We start from the raw sequence: 13,088 nt of genomic DNA, 5'->3' as shown, positions 1-13,088 counted from the left end.
TCAGGCGTCGTCGGCCCGGCTTGCTTGAATCCTGATGGTGCAATGAGCAAGGGACTCACATCTGAGTATACCCTTCCACGCTTATGGTGGACAAAATGATTCAGAAAAAGGGGTGGTGATGAACAGAGTGCCTAAATTAAGCAGACCACTCTTACCCAGTCCAAAGATCAGGGCTTGATCCATCACCGTTTTTTAGCTCACTGCACCATCCCAGCTCAGAACTTGGCTATATGCAAATTAGTCTTTTCCTGTCCCCGTGCATGATGGGAACAGGGCAAACCAAACTACCAAGCCAATTCTTATACTGGGAAGGAAACAAGCTTCCGGGGACCGGTTTCTGCCATTTCAGGCGTCGTCAGCCCGGCTTGCTTGAATCCTGATGGTGCAATGAGCAAGGGACTCACATCTGAGTATACCCTTCCACGCTTATGGTGGACAAAATGATTCAGAAAAGGGGGTGGTGATGAACAGAGTGCCTGAATTAAGCAGACCACTCTTACCCAGTCCAAAGATCAGGGCTTGATCCATCACCGTTTTTTAGCTCACTGCACCATCCCAGCTCAGAACTTGGCTATATGCAAATTAGTCTGTTCCTGTCCCAGTGCATGATGGGAACAGGGCAGACCAAACTACCAAGCCAATTCTTATACTGGGAAGAAAACAAGCTTCCGGGGACCGGTTTCTGCCATTTCAGGCGTCGTCGGCCCGGCTTGCTTGAATCCTGATGGTGCAATGAGCAAGGGACTCACATCTGAGTATACCCTTCCACGCTTATGGTGGACAAAATGATTCAGAAAAGGGGGTGGTGATGACCAGAGTGCCTGAATTAAGCAGACCACTCTTACCCAGTCCAAAGACCAGGGCTTGATCCATCACCGTTTTTAGCTCACTGCACCATCCCAGCTCAGAACTTGGCTATATGCAAATTAGTCTGTTCCTGTCCCAGTGCATGATGGGAACAGGGCAAACCAAACTACCAAGCCAATTCTTATACTGGGAAGGAAACAAGCTTCCGGGGACCGGTTTCTGCCATTTCAGGCGTCGTCGGCCCGGCTTGCTTGAATCCTGATGGTGCAATGAGCAAGGGACTCACATCTGAGTATACCCTTCCACGCTTATGGTGGACAAAATGATTCAGAAAAGGGGGTGGTGATGAACAGAGTGCCTGAATTAAGCAGACCACTCTTACCCAGTCCAAAGATCAGGGCTTGATCCATCAACTGTGTCTGGAGCATACAATGAAGTCAGGACAACCAACCTCCCGTCCAGTCTGCCGTTCACTAAAACAAACCTTCCCTCTGGGTCAATGCGTGTGTGCGTCACTGTCAAAGGGGTACCCGGCCTTGCCCACACCAATGTTCCTCTGGCATATAAGGAGTAGTTAGTGGCATAAAGCTGCCCCCGCCACCTGCGGTGGAGGACACGGGTCTCTGCCTCGTTTAGATGTGTCTCCTGTAATAGAGCTATCTGGATGAGGTGGCGTTTAAGGTAGGAGTATACCTGATATCTATGGGATGGTGTGTGCATGCCCCTCACATTCCACGTACAAATCTTCACAGTAGACATTGCAATTACATGACAAACCTCGTGCCCTTTCCTCTCCGATGCCCCTCGAACAACCACGAAAGTAGTAGCATGAACACATCACCGTTAGGACATCCCTGAAGCACAGTCGCTCCCACACACCACAACATTTGAATAAAAAGGTGCAAAAATAACATTCCAGGCAAAATGATGAACCACAGAATTCTGTATACATGAGAAATACCAAAAGGTTGGTTGCTAAACATGCCTCCGTCCAAACTCTCAAAGAGAGAAACAAATCTAGGTCTAGGGGGTTGCTGTGCGTTATGCACTATAACAATGGTTGAATGACTGAGTTTGTATTATGTGGGCTCCACCCCTCCCGGTTTTTATAAACGAAGTTGGGCCATTATCAAGGGAGCAAATAAAAGAATACATTATGCAGTAAGCACCATACATTACGTGTCCCGGTTGAGCTATAGCCAGGTGGGCCATTACATGTCCAGTGTCCCGATCAGGCAGGGCCTTCCGTCGCCAGGGCCCCCGCGGCCGGGCCAGCCATCTCCTCACTCCAGGAAAGTGTCCCCCGGCTGCCAGAAAATAGGTGAGCAAGTGTTTCGCCGCCCGCTACAGGGTCTCGAGCCGCCCCGGATAGTGGAGCATGGCCCAAGCGTCCGGGGTGTCGCACACAGATAGGTTCCGGATCTGCCCAAGCCCCTAAGCACCTCCAGTAGGCACTCCGAGGACAGTGTGTTCCAGCGTGCGTTTAGTGAATCAGGTCCGCCGTCTGTGGTGTGACATCAGGTCGCTCCTCTGAGTTCTGGGAGTCCGCCAGGCCGTAGATAGCCTCGTCATCGCTGGGAAGATCACGTGGACTGGCGTCCGCCGCCTCACCCATGACCGGAGACTGGCTGAGTTCCATCACCATGCGGAGAGCGTCTTGTTTTTCCCGTTGTGTGATCTCCACCGGTGGGGAGACGCTTGCGGGCTCCCGTGCCCCGCTAGGTGGTCTCTGCCTGTGCCTGCGTCACCTCCGGGCGCCCCCGGCACGCCTCGGGTCCGGGGCGCCAGCCGTCCCTTAGGAGCCGTCTCTGTGCCACTGTCTAGCCACGCCTCAACATCCTCCGGGCTGGTGAAGAAATGCGTTTGGTCATGGGCCACCACCCTCAACTTTGCAGGGAATAAGAGAGAATATTTCAGTTCGAGTTGTCTCAGACGTCTTTTCACTGCTAGGAAGGAATGTCTTTGTCTTTGCACTTGCACCGTGTAGTCCGGAAAGAACACTATGGTCATGTTATCAATCCGTACGTCCTGAAGCCGGCGCGTTTCATGCAGAATGGAGTCCCTATCACGATAATTCAATATGCGAAGGAGCATTGGTCTGGGGTTAGATCCTGTCGGTAGTGGCCTCGTTGGAACTCGGTGCGCCCGCTCCACCACAAAGTATGGTGAGAGTGACCCCTCCGGGAGAATGTCTCTCAACTATTTCTCCATGTGCGTCTCTGGGTTTCTCCCCTCCCATCGCTCCGGCACACCTACAATTCGCACGTTGTTCCTCGGCGCCCTCCCTTCTGCATCCTCTGCGCGGTCTTCTAGGAACTCCACCCTATTCAGGAGGTCTTGTACCTGTTTATCCATTTGGGTGACCTGGGGGCGTAACTCCTTCATGTCGCTCTCCAGGGATGTGGTGCGATCCTCTAGTTTCTTATGGTCGGCTCTCAGGTGTGTAAGGTCAATTGCGACACTGTCTATTTTGGCCGCCAGGGAGGTGCGAGTAAGTTGGATGGATTCTTCTAGTCTCTCCATGGCAGCCAACATGGTGTCTAGTTTGGCCGCTGTTTGGTCCGGTTCAGCATTCTTCCCGGTCTTATCCATCTTGCCTCTTGATAACGTGCTCCCGGTTCCGGTCCGGGTCCTGGTCCCCCCTGACATGAGCAACTTGATGGGCGCCCGGCCCCCGTCAATGGCGGCTGTGGGCTCTAATGTATAGGCTAGTGAGCCATCATGGGTACGCGTCCAGATATCATTGTGTATGTATCAGTCTCTGTCTTAGGTTATTGCAGTGCCCGTGGATGGCGTCAGATCGTCCGCCACCCGCAGCTCTAGGCTCGGGGGCGCCCAGGGTCCAGTGTTGGTGAGTCAACCCCTGTCGCAGTTGGCAGCACTTGTCACAGGCTACGGTGAAGCGAGTTACTCCTTCTATTCCGCTTGTGTAGGCGTCGTGGGTCTTGGCAAGGTCCAGCCATCGGGCGAATGTGCTCACGATCACTTCGGCGTGTCGAGCAGTACCCAATGCCCTTTACAAGCAGGCCTCCGGCGCGCTGCGCTGGGCTGCGGGGCTCTGCAGCTCTCTCTCTCCAACGCCCTGTGGTATGTTCGCGCCGACGTTCACACCACGGGTCTCCCGTTGCCTTGTGGCCTCTACCACAGTGTCTCCCACAGCGGTAATTACTGTCCCTCCGCTCGTCTCGGCCGCCACTGCCGTTGCTTATGTTCGATGCACAATCGCAGGGCCGCAGAGTGGTGCCCCAGTGCCCCTAGGCCTCAACTGCCAGTGCCTCTAGCAACAGTCCCGGTCTCCACGGCAGCGGCATCCCCCGGCGCAGGTGTCAGGGCCCAGCCTTCAGCCCTGGGTCTCCGCGCACGGGCTCAGCCGCAGCCGCCTGGCCACTCTCTACGCCAGCAGCGCGCCAAGGCGTCGGTCCGAGCGCCGTGCGTCTTTACGGTAGCTGCAGGCACTCACAGCCCACGCTCTCCTCCAGCTCCGATCTTGTGGGTTGCAGCGTGGGGAGCTCGGCGTCTCTTTTGTATCCCCGGGCTGCCTCAGGTAGCGTCTCTGGCAGCTCCCATAGCCTCCGCCCCCTCTGCTGTACCGGGTCGTAGGCCGCGCCTCTGGGCCTAGCTCCCCCACCGAAGCCGCGGTCTCCCCTGCGGCAGCGCCCGGCCTGGTGTCGATCCTCTCGGCCACTGTGCCTCAGAGACTCCGGCGCGGTCCGGCCCCTCCGATCGCCTCCAAATTCAGCTGGGCACACGTCTGTGTCTTCCTGTCAGTGCGCCTGCATTTTTGGCCAGCTATAGCAGGTACTGGACGGAGAAATGTGCCGGGAAGGGGAGCTCAGCGCGGAGCTCTACCCGGAGGCGTCCATTCCAGTTGCGTGCTTAGCCACGCCCCTAGCCCAGGATGTTCCCATTATTCAAAGACTGGCACCAGGTATAAATAATGGAGCCTCAGAACAATGTTTCGTTACACTCCTAAACCTGTGGGCATTACCGAGGAAGGACTGCCTTGTTCCCTAGATGACTGCCCTGCTGCTTTCGGCCTGCCTTATTCCCCAGAGGACTGCCTTACTGCTTTCGGCCTGCCTTGTTTCGCAGAGAACTGCCCTGCTGCTTCAGGCTGCCCTGCTCCGTGGGAAGGAAGTCTGGACCTGCTCCTTTCATCTCAGGCTAGCTGAGTGACCGCAAGGGTCAGTTGACTGAACTCCTGTATGAGCTACAGGGACACAACAAGCTCCAGAGGCAACTGCTCAGCTGACCTGCTGCCCTGGACCTACAACTGGACATACCTGAGCACTTCTGGCTTCTGCTAGTGCGAGTCCCTATCCTGATGAGGTGCCTCCCCAGTCTTGAACCCTTGACTGGTATCAGAGTGCACTCCTCTACAAGAAAAGGAAAAATCCTGAAGTTTTGTTCTCTTTGCAATCGTGAACAGAGATGTTTGCAGCAAAACTCTGCTGCCTGTAAATACCGTCAATGACAAGCTCCGGTGAACCCGACTCTTAACACTAGGGTGAGAGTCAGCAACGACTGGCAACGTGAGATCTGCACTTTGTGCTGAAGCAACGACAGGCCGCGGTGACTGCCACTGCAAAGCTTCAGTAACGACTGTTCACGATGTCCGACCAGCTCTTCGAACTATAGCACTGCAAGTCAGCGCCTCTAGGCCTGCTCAACGCGCTACAATGACGACCATCTGCAACACTGCCCGTGCTCCTTTCACTCTCCTCCACTGTGAAAAGAACTCATTACACCGGACTTTGAGAGGGTAACTCTTTTAGCAAAACTAACTTGGTCACTGTATCCAGCCAGCACTCCAGCGCTGTTGGCCTAAACTTGTGATTTCCCTCAGTCTAATACAACCAGATGACACCGAGTGGACTTTGTGCTTTTAAGCACTATATCAACATACTTTTTTTATCGAATAGCTCTGGTTCTACTGATTGGATTTTTTTCATTCTGGTCTCATGTTATTTATTAAAATTTACTCTATTTTCTGAATTCATTTAGGATTTTTCTTGTGTGGTATTTTAACTTTTTTACTGTTTGTAGCCTGCATAAATACTTTACACTTTGCCTCTAAGTTAAGTCTGACTGCTTTGTGCCAAGCTACCAGAGGGTTACGTATAGGTTAATATGCGACTTTTGTGGTTCACAATGACATGGAGTGTGGTTGTTGCCTAAGTAGGGCTACAACCCTCTTACCGAATAACCCTTTTTTTTATACAATACTGTACACTTCTACCTGTATCACCTAACTGGAGATCTGCTTTCTTAGGATATTGCAAAGCCAATATCAACACTAAGTAATCTTGCCTCTGTGTTTTTGTTGGTGTTTTTAAAAGTAACCTACTCCATTTCAGTTACGTTTTTTTTTTGGGGATACAACTATAGCACCTCATGGATATACTGTTTATTTCCACTTCATGACCTAGCTAAAAATAATAGTATGGATTAGAAATTGGTTTGATCTGTCTTTGTCAGATTTTGTCAAGATATACCTTATAAACAATCCTTTATATTATTGCATACCATTTGAATGCAAAATTGTTCCTTAGTTTTGCACACAGAATTGAGGCAGTCTTAAGGGAAGATGTGAGAATGTCTATACAAGTAATCACTTGCGGTCATGTCCTGTCTTACACCAAAATGTTCATGTACCCATGTTGAGTTTTCATCCTCAACATATCACAACGCCAGGATGCGCTCTACCACTTAGAGCTTAGGATATTATATAATTAGGGATCAGCCTCTTTCAATAAAAGATACAGGTTAACAATGCCAAGGTCATTAGCAAATTCAATGTCTTTATTTTTGGTGGTCCTGACAGATTCAAAAATATATAGTGAGATGTTAATGGGATTACATTAATCCTCTAGTCTCAGAAATGAGTCTGTCAACAAGGTTCGGTTAATAATAAGTACCCAATCTCGGTCAGCATCCCAAGTCAGGACTGGAAAATCCCTGTGCAATAAACTGTCCCTAAAATCATTCAGTCATAAAAAAAGGACAGGCACACCAACACCTAAAACAAGCGATAAATACTCACTTGTACCTTTTTCACAGGAATTTTCCAGACTTTTTGTGGAATTTTTGAAATAGGTTTTTAGTTTTTGATTCTCTGTGCACACTGGTTTTAACTGCGTTAATTCTTTAAAAAAAATTCACTGTGTGCTGCTCCATCCGTTGCACTTAGTCAGAGTGCCACAAAGTATAAATTATGATTGGTTCGGTCAGGGAAGCCCTTATTCCTCTTTAATAGTGCGCACATTCTTCGCATAAGGGCTTCCCTGACCGAACCAATCATAATTTTTTAAATAAGGACACAAGGGAAACATTATCCTGTAGATACACAATCATCATGGCCTGTACCTTGCTAAGAACGAACACATTGACTAACCCTAATAAAATGATGTAGTTGACAGAAAGTCAGCAGTATTCTTCCTGCTTTAATTTTTTCTGCATTTATTTCATACATTTGTATGTTGCACTGGCTGCCTGGCATGTTTATTTTCTTGCTAGTACCTTTTGTAAGTTACAGAATGTTTTTATCTTATAATGTCAGCCAATGAAGTTCTTTCAAGATCCGGATGATGTGGCTGAATTTCCTCAGGTCGGAGTGAGAGGTGGCACGCAAGACCATTAATTCAAGCTAGGTGGGTGCTGGAGATATTGGGGAAAAGCACTGGGAATAAGTGAAGAGACCATCATTAGCTAATCTCAGGGTTTCAAAAGATAAAATGAAGAAATTATATGTTATAATCGTGTCCTTGACAGATCTCAGACTGGACCAAGTGCTGAGGCACCATCAGCACATATTTCAGCATCAACAGACAGCAATGGCTTGATAATGTTACCAGATCAATGTCAGCTGGGGACCAATATTTCAGCAGTCTTATAGAGCTTGAACATTTAATCTGCTACCACAACCTGGTAATGTGGAAGAATGTAGGCTAAGTGGACACTCCAGGCTGCTGTTCTAGCATTTCCTTTTAAAGATCGCACAATGGATGTTTTCTTCTAACACACAAATATGCAACGAGATTCATCTGTGATAGTGTTGCATTAGTGCAGATATTTGGAGTTAAGAAAGCATGCTCACATTTTTGTCCATTCGACTTTGCAGCTGAAAATATTCTCCCTTACAGTCACCTTTAGTACATAAATCGGTGTTGGGACAGAAAAGTCCTCTGCATGGTGAAGACATGCACACATGCCCTACGTTCCCAACTGTTCTGATGTTTGGATCCCTAATGCTGTTTTTTGTTTTCATAGGCGAACATTGATCATGCATGTGTGCCATGACATACACCTGTCTCATGGATTTCTTTCTTGTCAGACTGGGAGGGGCACTCAAAGTGCTACTCTCATAGTGGGGGAAATGTACTGCCTTCACAAGGAGTTAAGCGGCACACCGTGTACTGATCAGTAGGAGTGAACATGTTATTTTTAGGTCTCACCTGAGCCAGCGCGAGACATTTAGTTAGTGGCTTTTCAAAGTGCTACCAGAGGCTTTTCCTGGCCGCAAGCTTGCAGTTACGCGCACGTGCACGCGCGCAGCCGCCATCTGCCTTTCTTTCATGGCTCATTAAGCCTTACAGCATGCGCCTCCACCCCCCGCGCGCACACCTCGCTCTGCCTCTCTGTCTCGCTCGCCCCTCCCCCACCACAGAGCGTGTCTCGCGGCCACGCGTCTCACTTTTGCGTGCACCACTCACATGTTTTTTTTTATTTCCAGCTCCCGGGCTTGTTTCTTCTCACTTCCAGCCACCCGCGCCTCTCCCCTCTAGTGATTCTTTCTCTTCTGCGAGGTACGTGCGCTTGTTCAAGTCGCAGGTTCAGCCACATAACCGTGACCATGCCTACTCTGTGTTATTTACACCTATGGATGGTACTTCCTCTGATACCTGCTTCCTCGCATAACCTTCAACGCCATGTGCAACCCCCATTTTCGGCTCCAACAAATGTCACCGAAGCCTCCTCTGGCGATCCACACTCAAGGCTCCTCCAAGTCCGCCAGGGAGATAACTGGCAACCGCATCCCTCCGGCCTGCTCAGGAAACATTTCCGAGACTCAGTATCGTTTTGACCCTCCCTTCCTACTACGACATGCCTCCCAAACACGCCCATCTCTTTTTCAATTGTGCCATTCATATGCGGTAAAGTTCTGCAATGTACTTTATTTATTTATATCTACACAGCGTGTGCGTCACCCAAAGGTGTTGGAGCGCTTTACTCTTTACATTAAAACAGGTTTCATTTCAAAGAATATAGTTTTACAAACAGTTGCTAGTTATGTGTTAAACGGTTTCACATTCTGTCTTCGGTGACCCAGCTACGTAACAGCAAGCATTCTACTGTGCATTAAGAGCGCATGGCGTCATCTGCCTTCCTCAGTGTCCTTAGTAGTGCACGGGGGGCTCTACTTTGAAAATCTGGGTTTATTTAATTCGGGAATGGAAGTCACAACACAAAGCCCCGCACAGAGTGACCTGGTATCAAGAAGCAGGATTAAGTTTTGATGAGATCAGAGACGTTGTATTGTTGCTTTTTTGTTACATAAGCGCTGTATATCTGTTGGAGGAGGGATGCTGTCCTTAAAAAGGAAAGGCCTTCATGCGCTGCATTGTAATTACTGAGTCGACTTCTGGCAGTGGGCCATTGGTGATCTATTTCCAGTGACCCAACCTCTGATGTGTTCAGCTATTCCGAATGACTGTTTGCATTTGCATCAACCCCATTCCTGTCAAACAAGGGAGCATTACATTGCACAATTGATTTTTATGTCACTTAAACACTTACTGTTTCATATCCTCCCAGTTTTAATATAAAGCTAAGATTTGCATTAGCCACAGTGGTTCATAACAAAAGCACATTCAACATTTTCCATGTGAAAACAAAACAATATATTTTTATCAAGGCCATGTTTTTAGACAGTGGCGCAGTTCCAGGAATAATATCAAATTAACAGAACACACGTTAATAGAAGAGGACAACATCAGATCCCTTTGGAAAGCAGAGTTTGAAAACTAAAGAAAAATAAAAACTGCGCTGCAGGGAAAGTGCTGTAATCTTGCTTGAAATAGTGCTCTATTTTAAGTAAATGGGGCAAGAAATTAGGGGCCAGATGAAGGTGTCAAAATACCGGTCGGAATCGGACGAAAATACCGATTTTCGGCCGTTTCCGACCGGTATTTTGACATTGGTATGTAGGGGCAATGAAAACATACAGATTCGGTAATTTTACCGATTCGGTAAAATTACTGAATCTGTATTTTCCTATGTAGGTAGCACTTCTAACAGTGCTACAGGGCCTTTAGAATTCGTTATTTTCCATGTAATACAATTGCATAGTAAATAACGAATTCTTGTGTACATGCACATCTGTGCATGTATACCTGTGCCATGTGGCACACAGACATGCCCTAAGGGCATGTATGTGTGCCACATGTATGTGTGCCACATGGCGCACAAGCCAGTTACAGGGGTGCAACAGGGTGTCAAAGTGACACCCTGTCCCCCTTTGCAAATTGGTATTTTTACCGATTCGGTAAATACCGAATCGGTATTTGCTATTGAATCCTATGGGCTTCAAGGCCCATAGGAATCAATGGCAAATACCGATTCTGAATCGGTAAATACCGAATCATACCGATTCTGTATTTTTTACCGAATGAATACCTACATCAGATTTATCGATTCATGAATACCGAATCGGTAAAATTCGGTATTTATGAAGCGGTAAATCTGATTTACCTACATCGGGCCCTAAGTTTTCTGTGCATGTAAGATGTGCCTTGGCACACAGAGGCTACAAGATGTGTAACAGCGTGCCCACATATGTTCCTGCTGGGATATCTTTAAAAGTAATTAGCATTTTTCTGATCTCCACAAATCAGAAACTTGACATTCTTGCTTGCAACTGCAAAAACTACTTTTTTCACTTCCGCTGGGTTCACAAGTTTCGCCTCTCATTACTTTGCATCGTGGTGCTTCAATTATTACTCATTAACATTCTGGCACTCTGTTGGTTTTTGACTCAGGTGTTGGAGACCTACAGTCTGCACAATAGCTCTTTGTAGGAAAGTGATTTCACAAAAAAAAATTCAAATGCTTAATTGAAGAGTGGGTATAGTGCCACAGTTCAGTCAACACGTCCATGATTCATCACGCTATCATCATACGGCTCACTGCTTAAGGGGCCGAACAGCCTATAATTAAAGCTTCTTTTATCAGAGTTAATATTTACCTAAGGCAGATAATACAACCGCCACACACAATTAAAAAACATTAGAAAAGTTGCACAGCTACAATAGGAAAGCTAAAAAAATGTATCCATATATCCTCTGGAGGAGTGCATGACTTTTCAACCTCAGAGATCCAACAGGCCAGAAAAAAGCAAACTACATCATTATAGCGGACGTGTGTCAAAGGAGAAAAGGCTGCAAGCCATGAAACACTACTGCAAATTACCTGATGCCAAGGTGCTGCTGACCACTCCACTCTCTACACTTTCCAAACCACATAACGAAACAAACAAGCATTGGCATAGAAAATAGGTCTCACCTTGGGGACCTTAAAAATAGAGTCATAGTGGATTCTTGAGACTCAGACTCCTAGGGGGCTTACACGATGTCTGTAGTTAATGGAGAATAATAACTATAGCTTGGAATGAGGAGGGAGTGGGATCCGGGGACTGCCAAGAGACATGCTGGAGCTCTGACCTCGGGACGACTATGCAGTAGTTTGTGAATGTTGTATTTTTCCTTAGTGTGATTAGCAGCTGAAATAAAATACTTTTTTTCCCATAAAAGTGAATATTTGGCAGGACAATGATTTATTGTTGCCACGTGCATTTTGAGTTGTGAACCTGTGTTTGTTTCCCTGTATACACACCTCCTCCCCGAAGGAGCCTTGGACTGCTTGGACCATGCTTAGCCTGGAAGTGCAAAAGGGGTACTTAGCCCCAGTTGCTCAGAATCCATAATAAGTTAGGGCCCGGGACATCAGAAATAAAAGGCCTCAATGTCCACGAGTTGGTCCTGTAACCCCTGCTTGCCTGCTTCCCACTGAAAAGGGTTCTGAAAATCTTTGTTGTAGTTTACTATATTAACCAAATAATTTGCACAAATCAGCTAAGGAACGCAAACTTCTAAACATTTAAATCATCTAAAATCATTGAAAAACACCAAAACAAGACAGTTAGTAACAACAAAGTAGATTTCTTTCAAAGAATAAGTAATTTAAACATACTTCTGAGCAGATCCCTTGGCTTTGATCTCTTGCCATCCTCCACCAGGCTTTGGAATGAGCGAAACTGCATAACTATTTAGATTACACTTCCGCATAAGAGTATATGAATTCTTGAAAATGGTTACGTTACTTTCCTAAGATAAAAAAGAACAAATACAACCACAGTTATAGTATGATTTATAATGGTATAATTCAAATTTAGCTTATCCAAAATAAAAACCTTAAAGCTTTTTAAAAATGTCAAACTAAATGCATTATAACAGACCAATGGTGTCCCACTTCCTTTGTGCCACAATCCATCCATACATCTCTGAGCTTCTATTACCCTCCACCTCTGTGGCCCTAGGGAACTTTTGTCCTCCTCCTTTCATCCCTTCTAGACACTTTAAGCCCCTTCTGATCCCCCGGTTTCCTTTGTACCCCCTCACCACCCTCATATTATTCATTGTGGTCCCCCTGTAGTCTTCACTGACCACTTTTGATTCTCTCTGACCTCTTACATCCATGCTGTAATTTGCCCCTGCTCCCTCTTCATTGCCATCCTGCAGTCGCCCTGCAGCCTTCTGATCACTACTGCTTCTTGAGGTTCCTTTTGCACTCTCCTTGTAACCTTTTGCAACCTTTTTTTTCGAATCGAAAGTCTTTTCATCCTCTGCAATCTCTCTCGGCCACCTCTCAACAATCCAGTGTTTCTTCTCATTCCCCTCTCCAAATATCCCCTTGCAGGATTACCCTTGCTTCCATATGATTCTTTTAGAACATTCCCACCGCCTCAAAGAAGAGCTGAGGTATCACACCCATTATTTTAAAGCTTGCCTCTTAGCCCCAAAGCTTTTCAACCTCTGGTGCAGAGCTGTTTTGTGGGATACTTTGGGCAGTTCAGGCTTAAGCCTTTATAATTTATTTTCTGCGAAAGATATCCAGGCTAAATATCAATCCTTTTTTACTACATGTCGGGGATTCAAAAGGTACCCAGAGTTCTTACATACCCTTGAAGGAAAACATCCAAAATATGGGTTTTTGGGGGGGAAACT

At 47.1% G+C, this 13,088-nt stretch overlaps 1 protein-coding gene across 2 annotated transcripts in view; it reads right to left on the bottom strand.

The window, feature by feature from the left end:
- SENP7 (SUMO specific peptidase 7) overlaps positions 1–13,088 on the bottom strand; it is a 1,147,653-nt gene that overhangs the window by 485,469 nt on the left and 649,096 nt on the right. For both annotated transcript variants that reach the window (XM_078657763.1, XM_078657764.1), the window contains exon 13: positions 12,055–12,188. In XM_078657763.1, the coding sequence (XP_078513889.1) occupies positions 12,055–12,188 (134 nt within the window). The remainder of the gene's footprint in view (positions 1–12,054; positions 12,189–13,088) is intronic.

Source organism: Lissotriton helveticus, chromosome 8 (assembly GCF_964261635.1).
Source record: "Lissotriton helveticus chromosome 8, aLisHel1.1, whole genome shotgun sequence".
NCBI classification, from domain to species: Eukaryota; Metazoa; Chordata; class Amphibia; order Caudata; family Salamandridae; genus Lissotriton; species Lissotriton helveticus.
The sequence above is the reverse complement of the archived record's forward strand: the minus strand, read 5'-3'. Positions and strand labels throughout refer to the sequence as shown.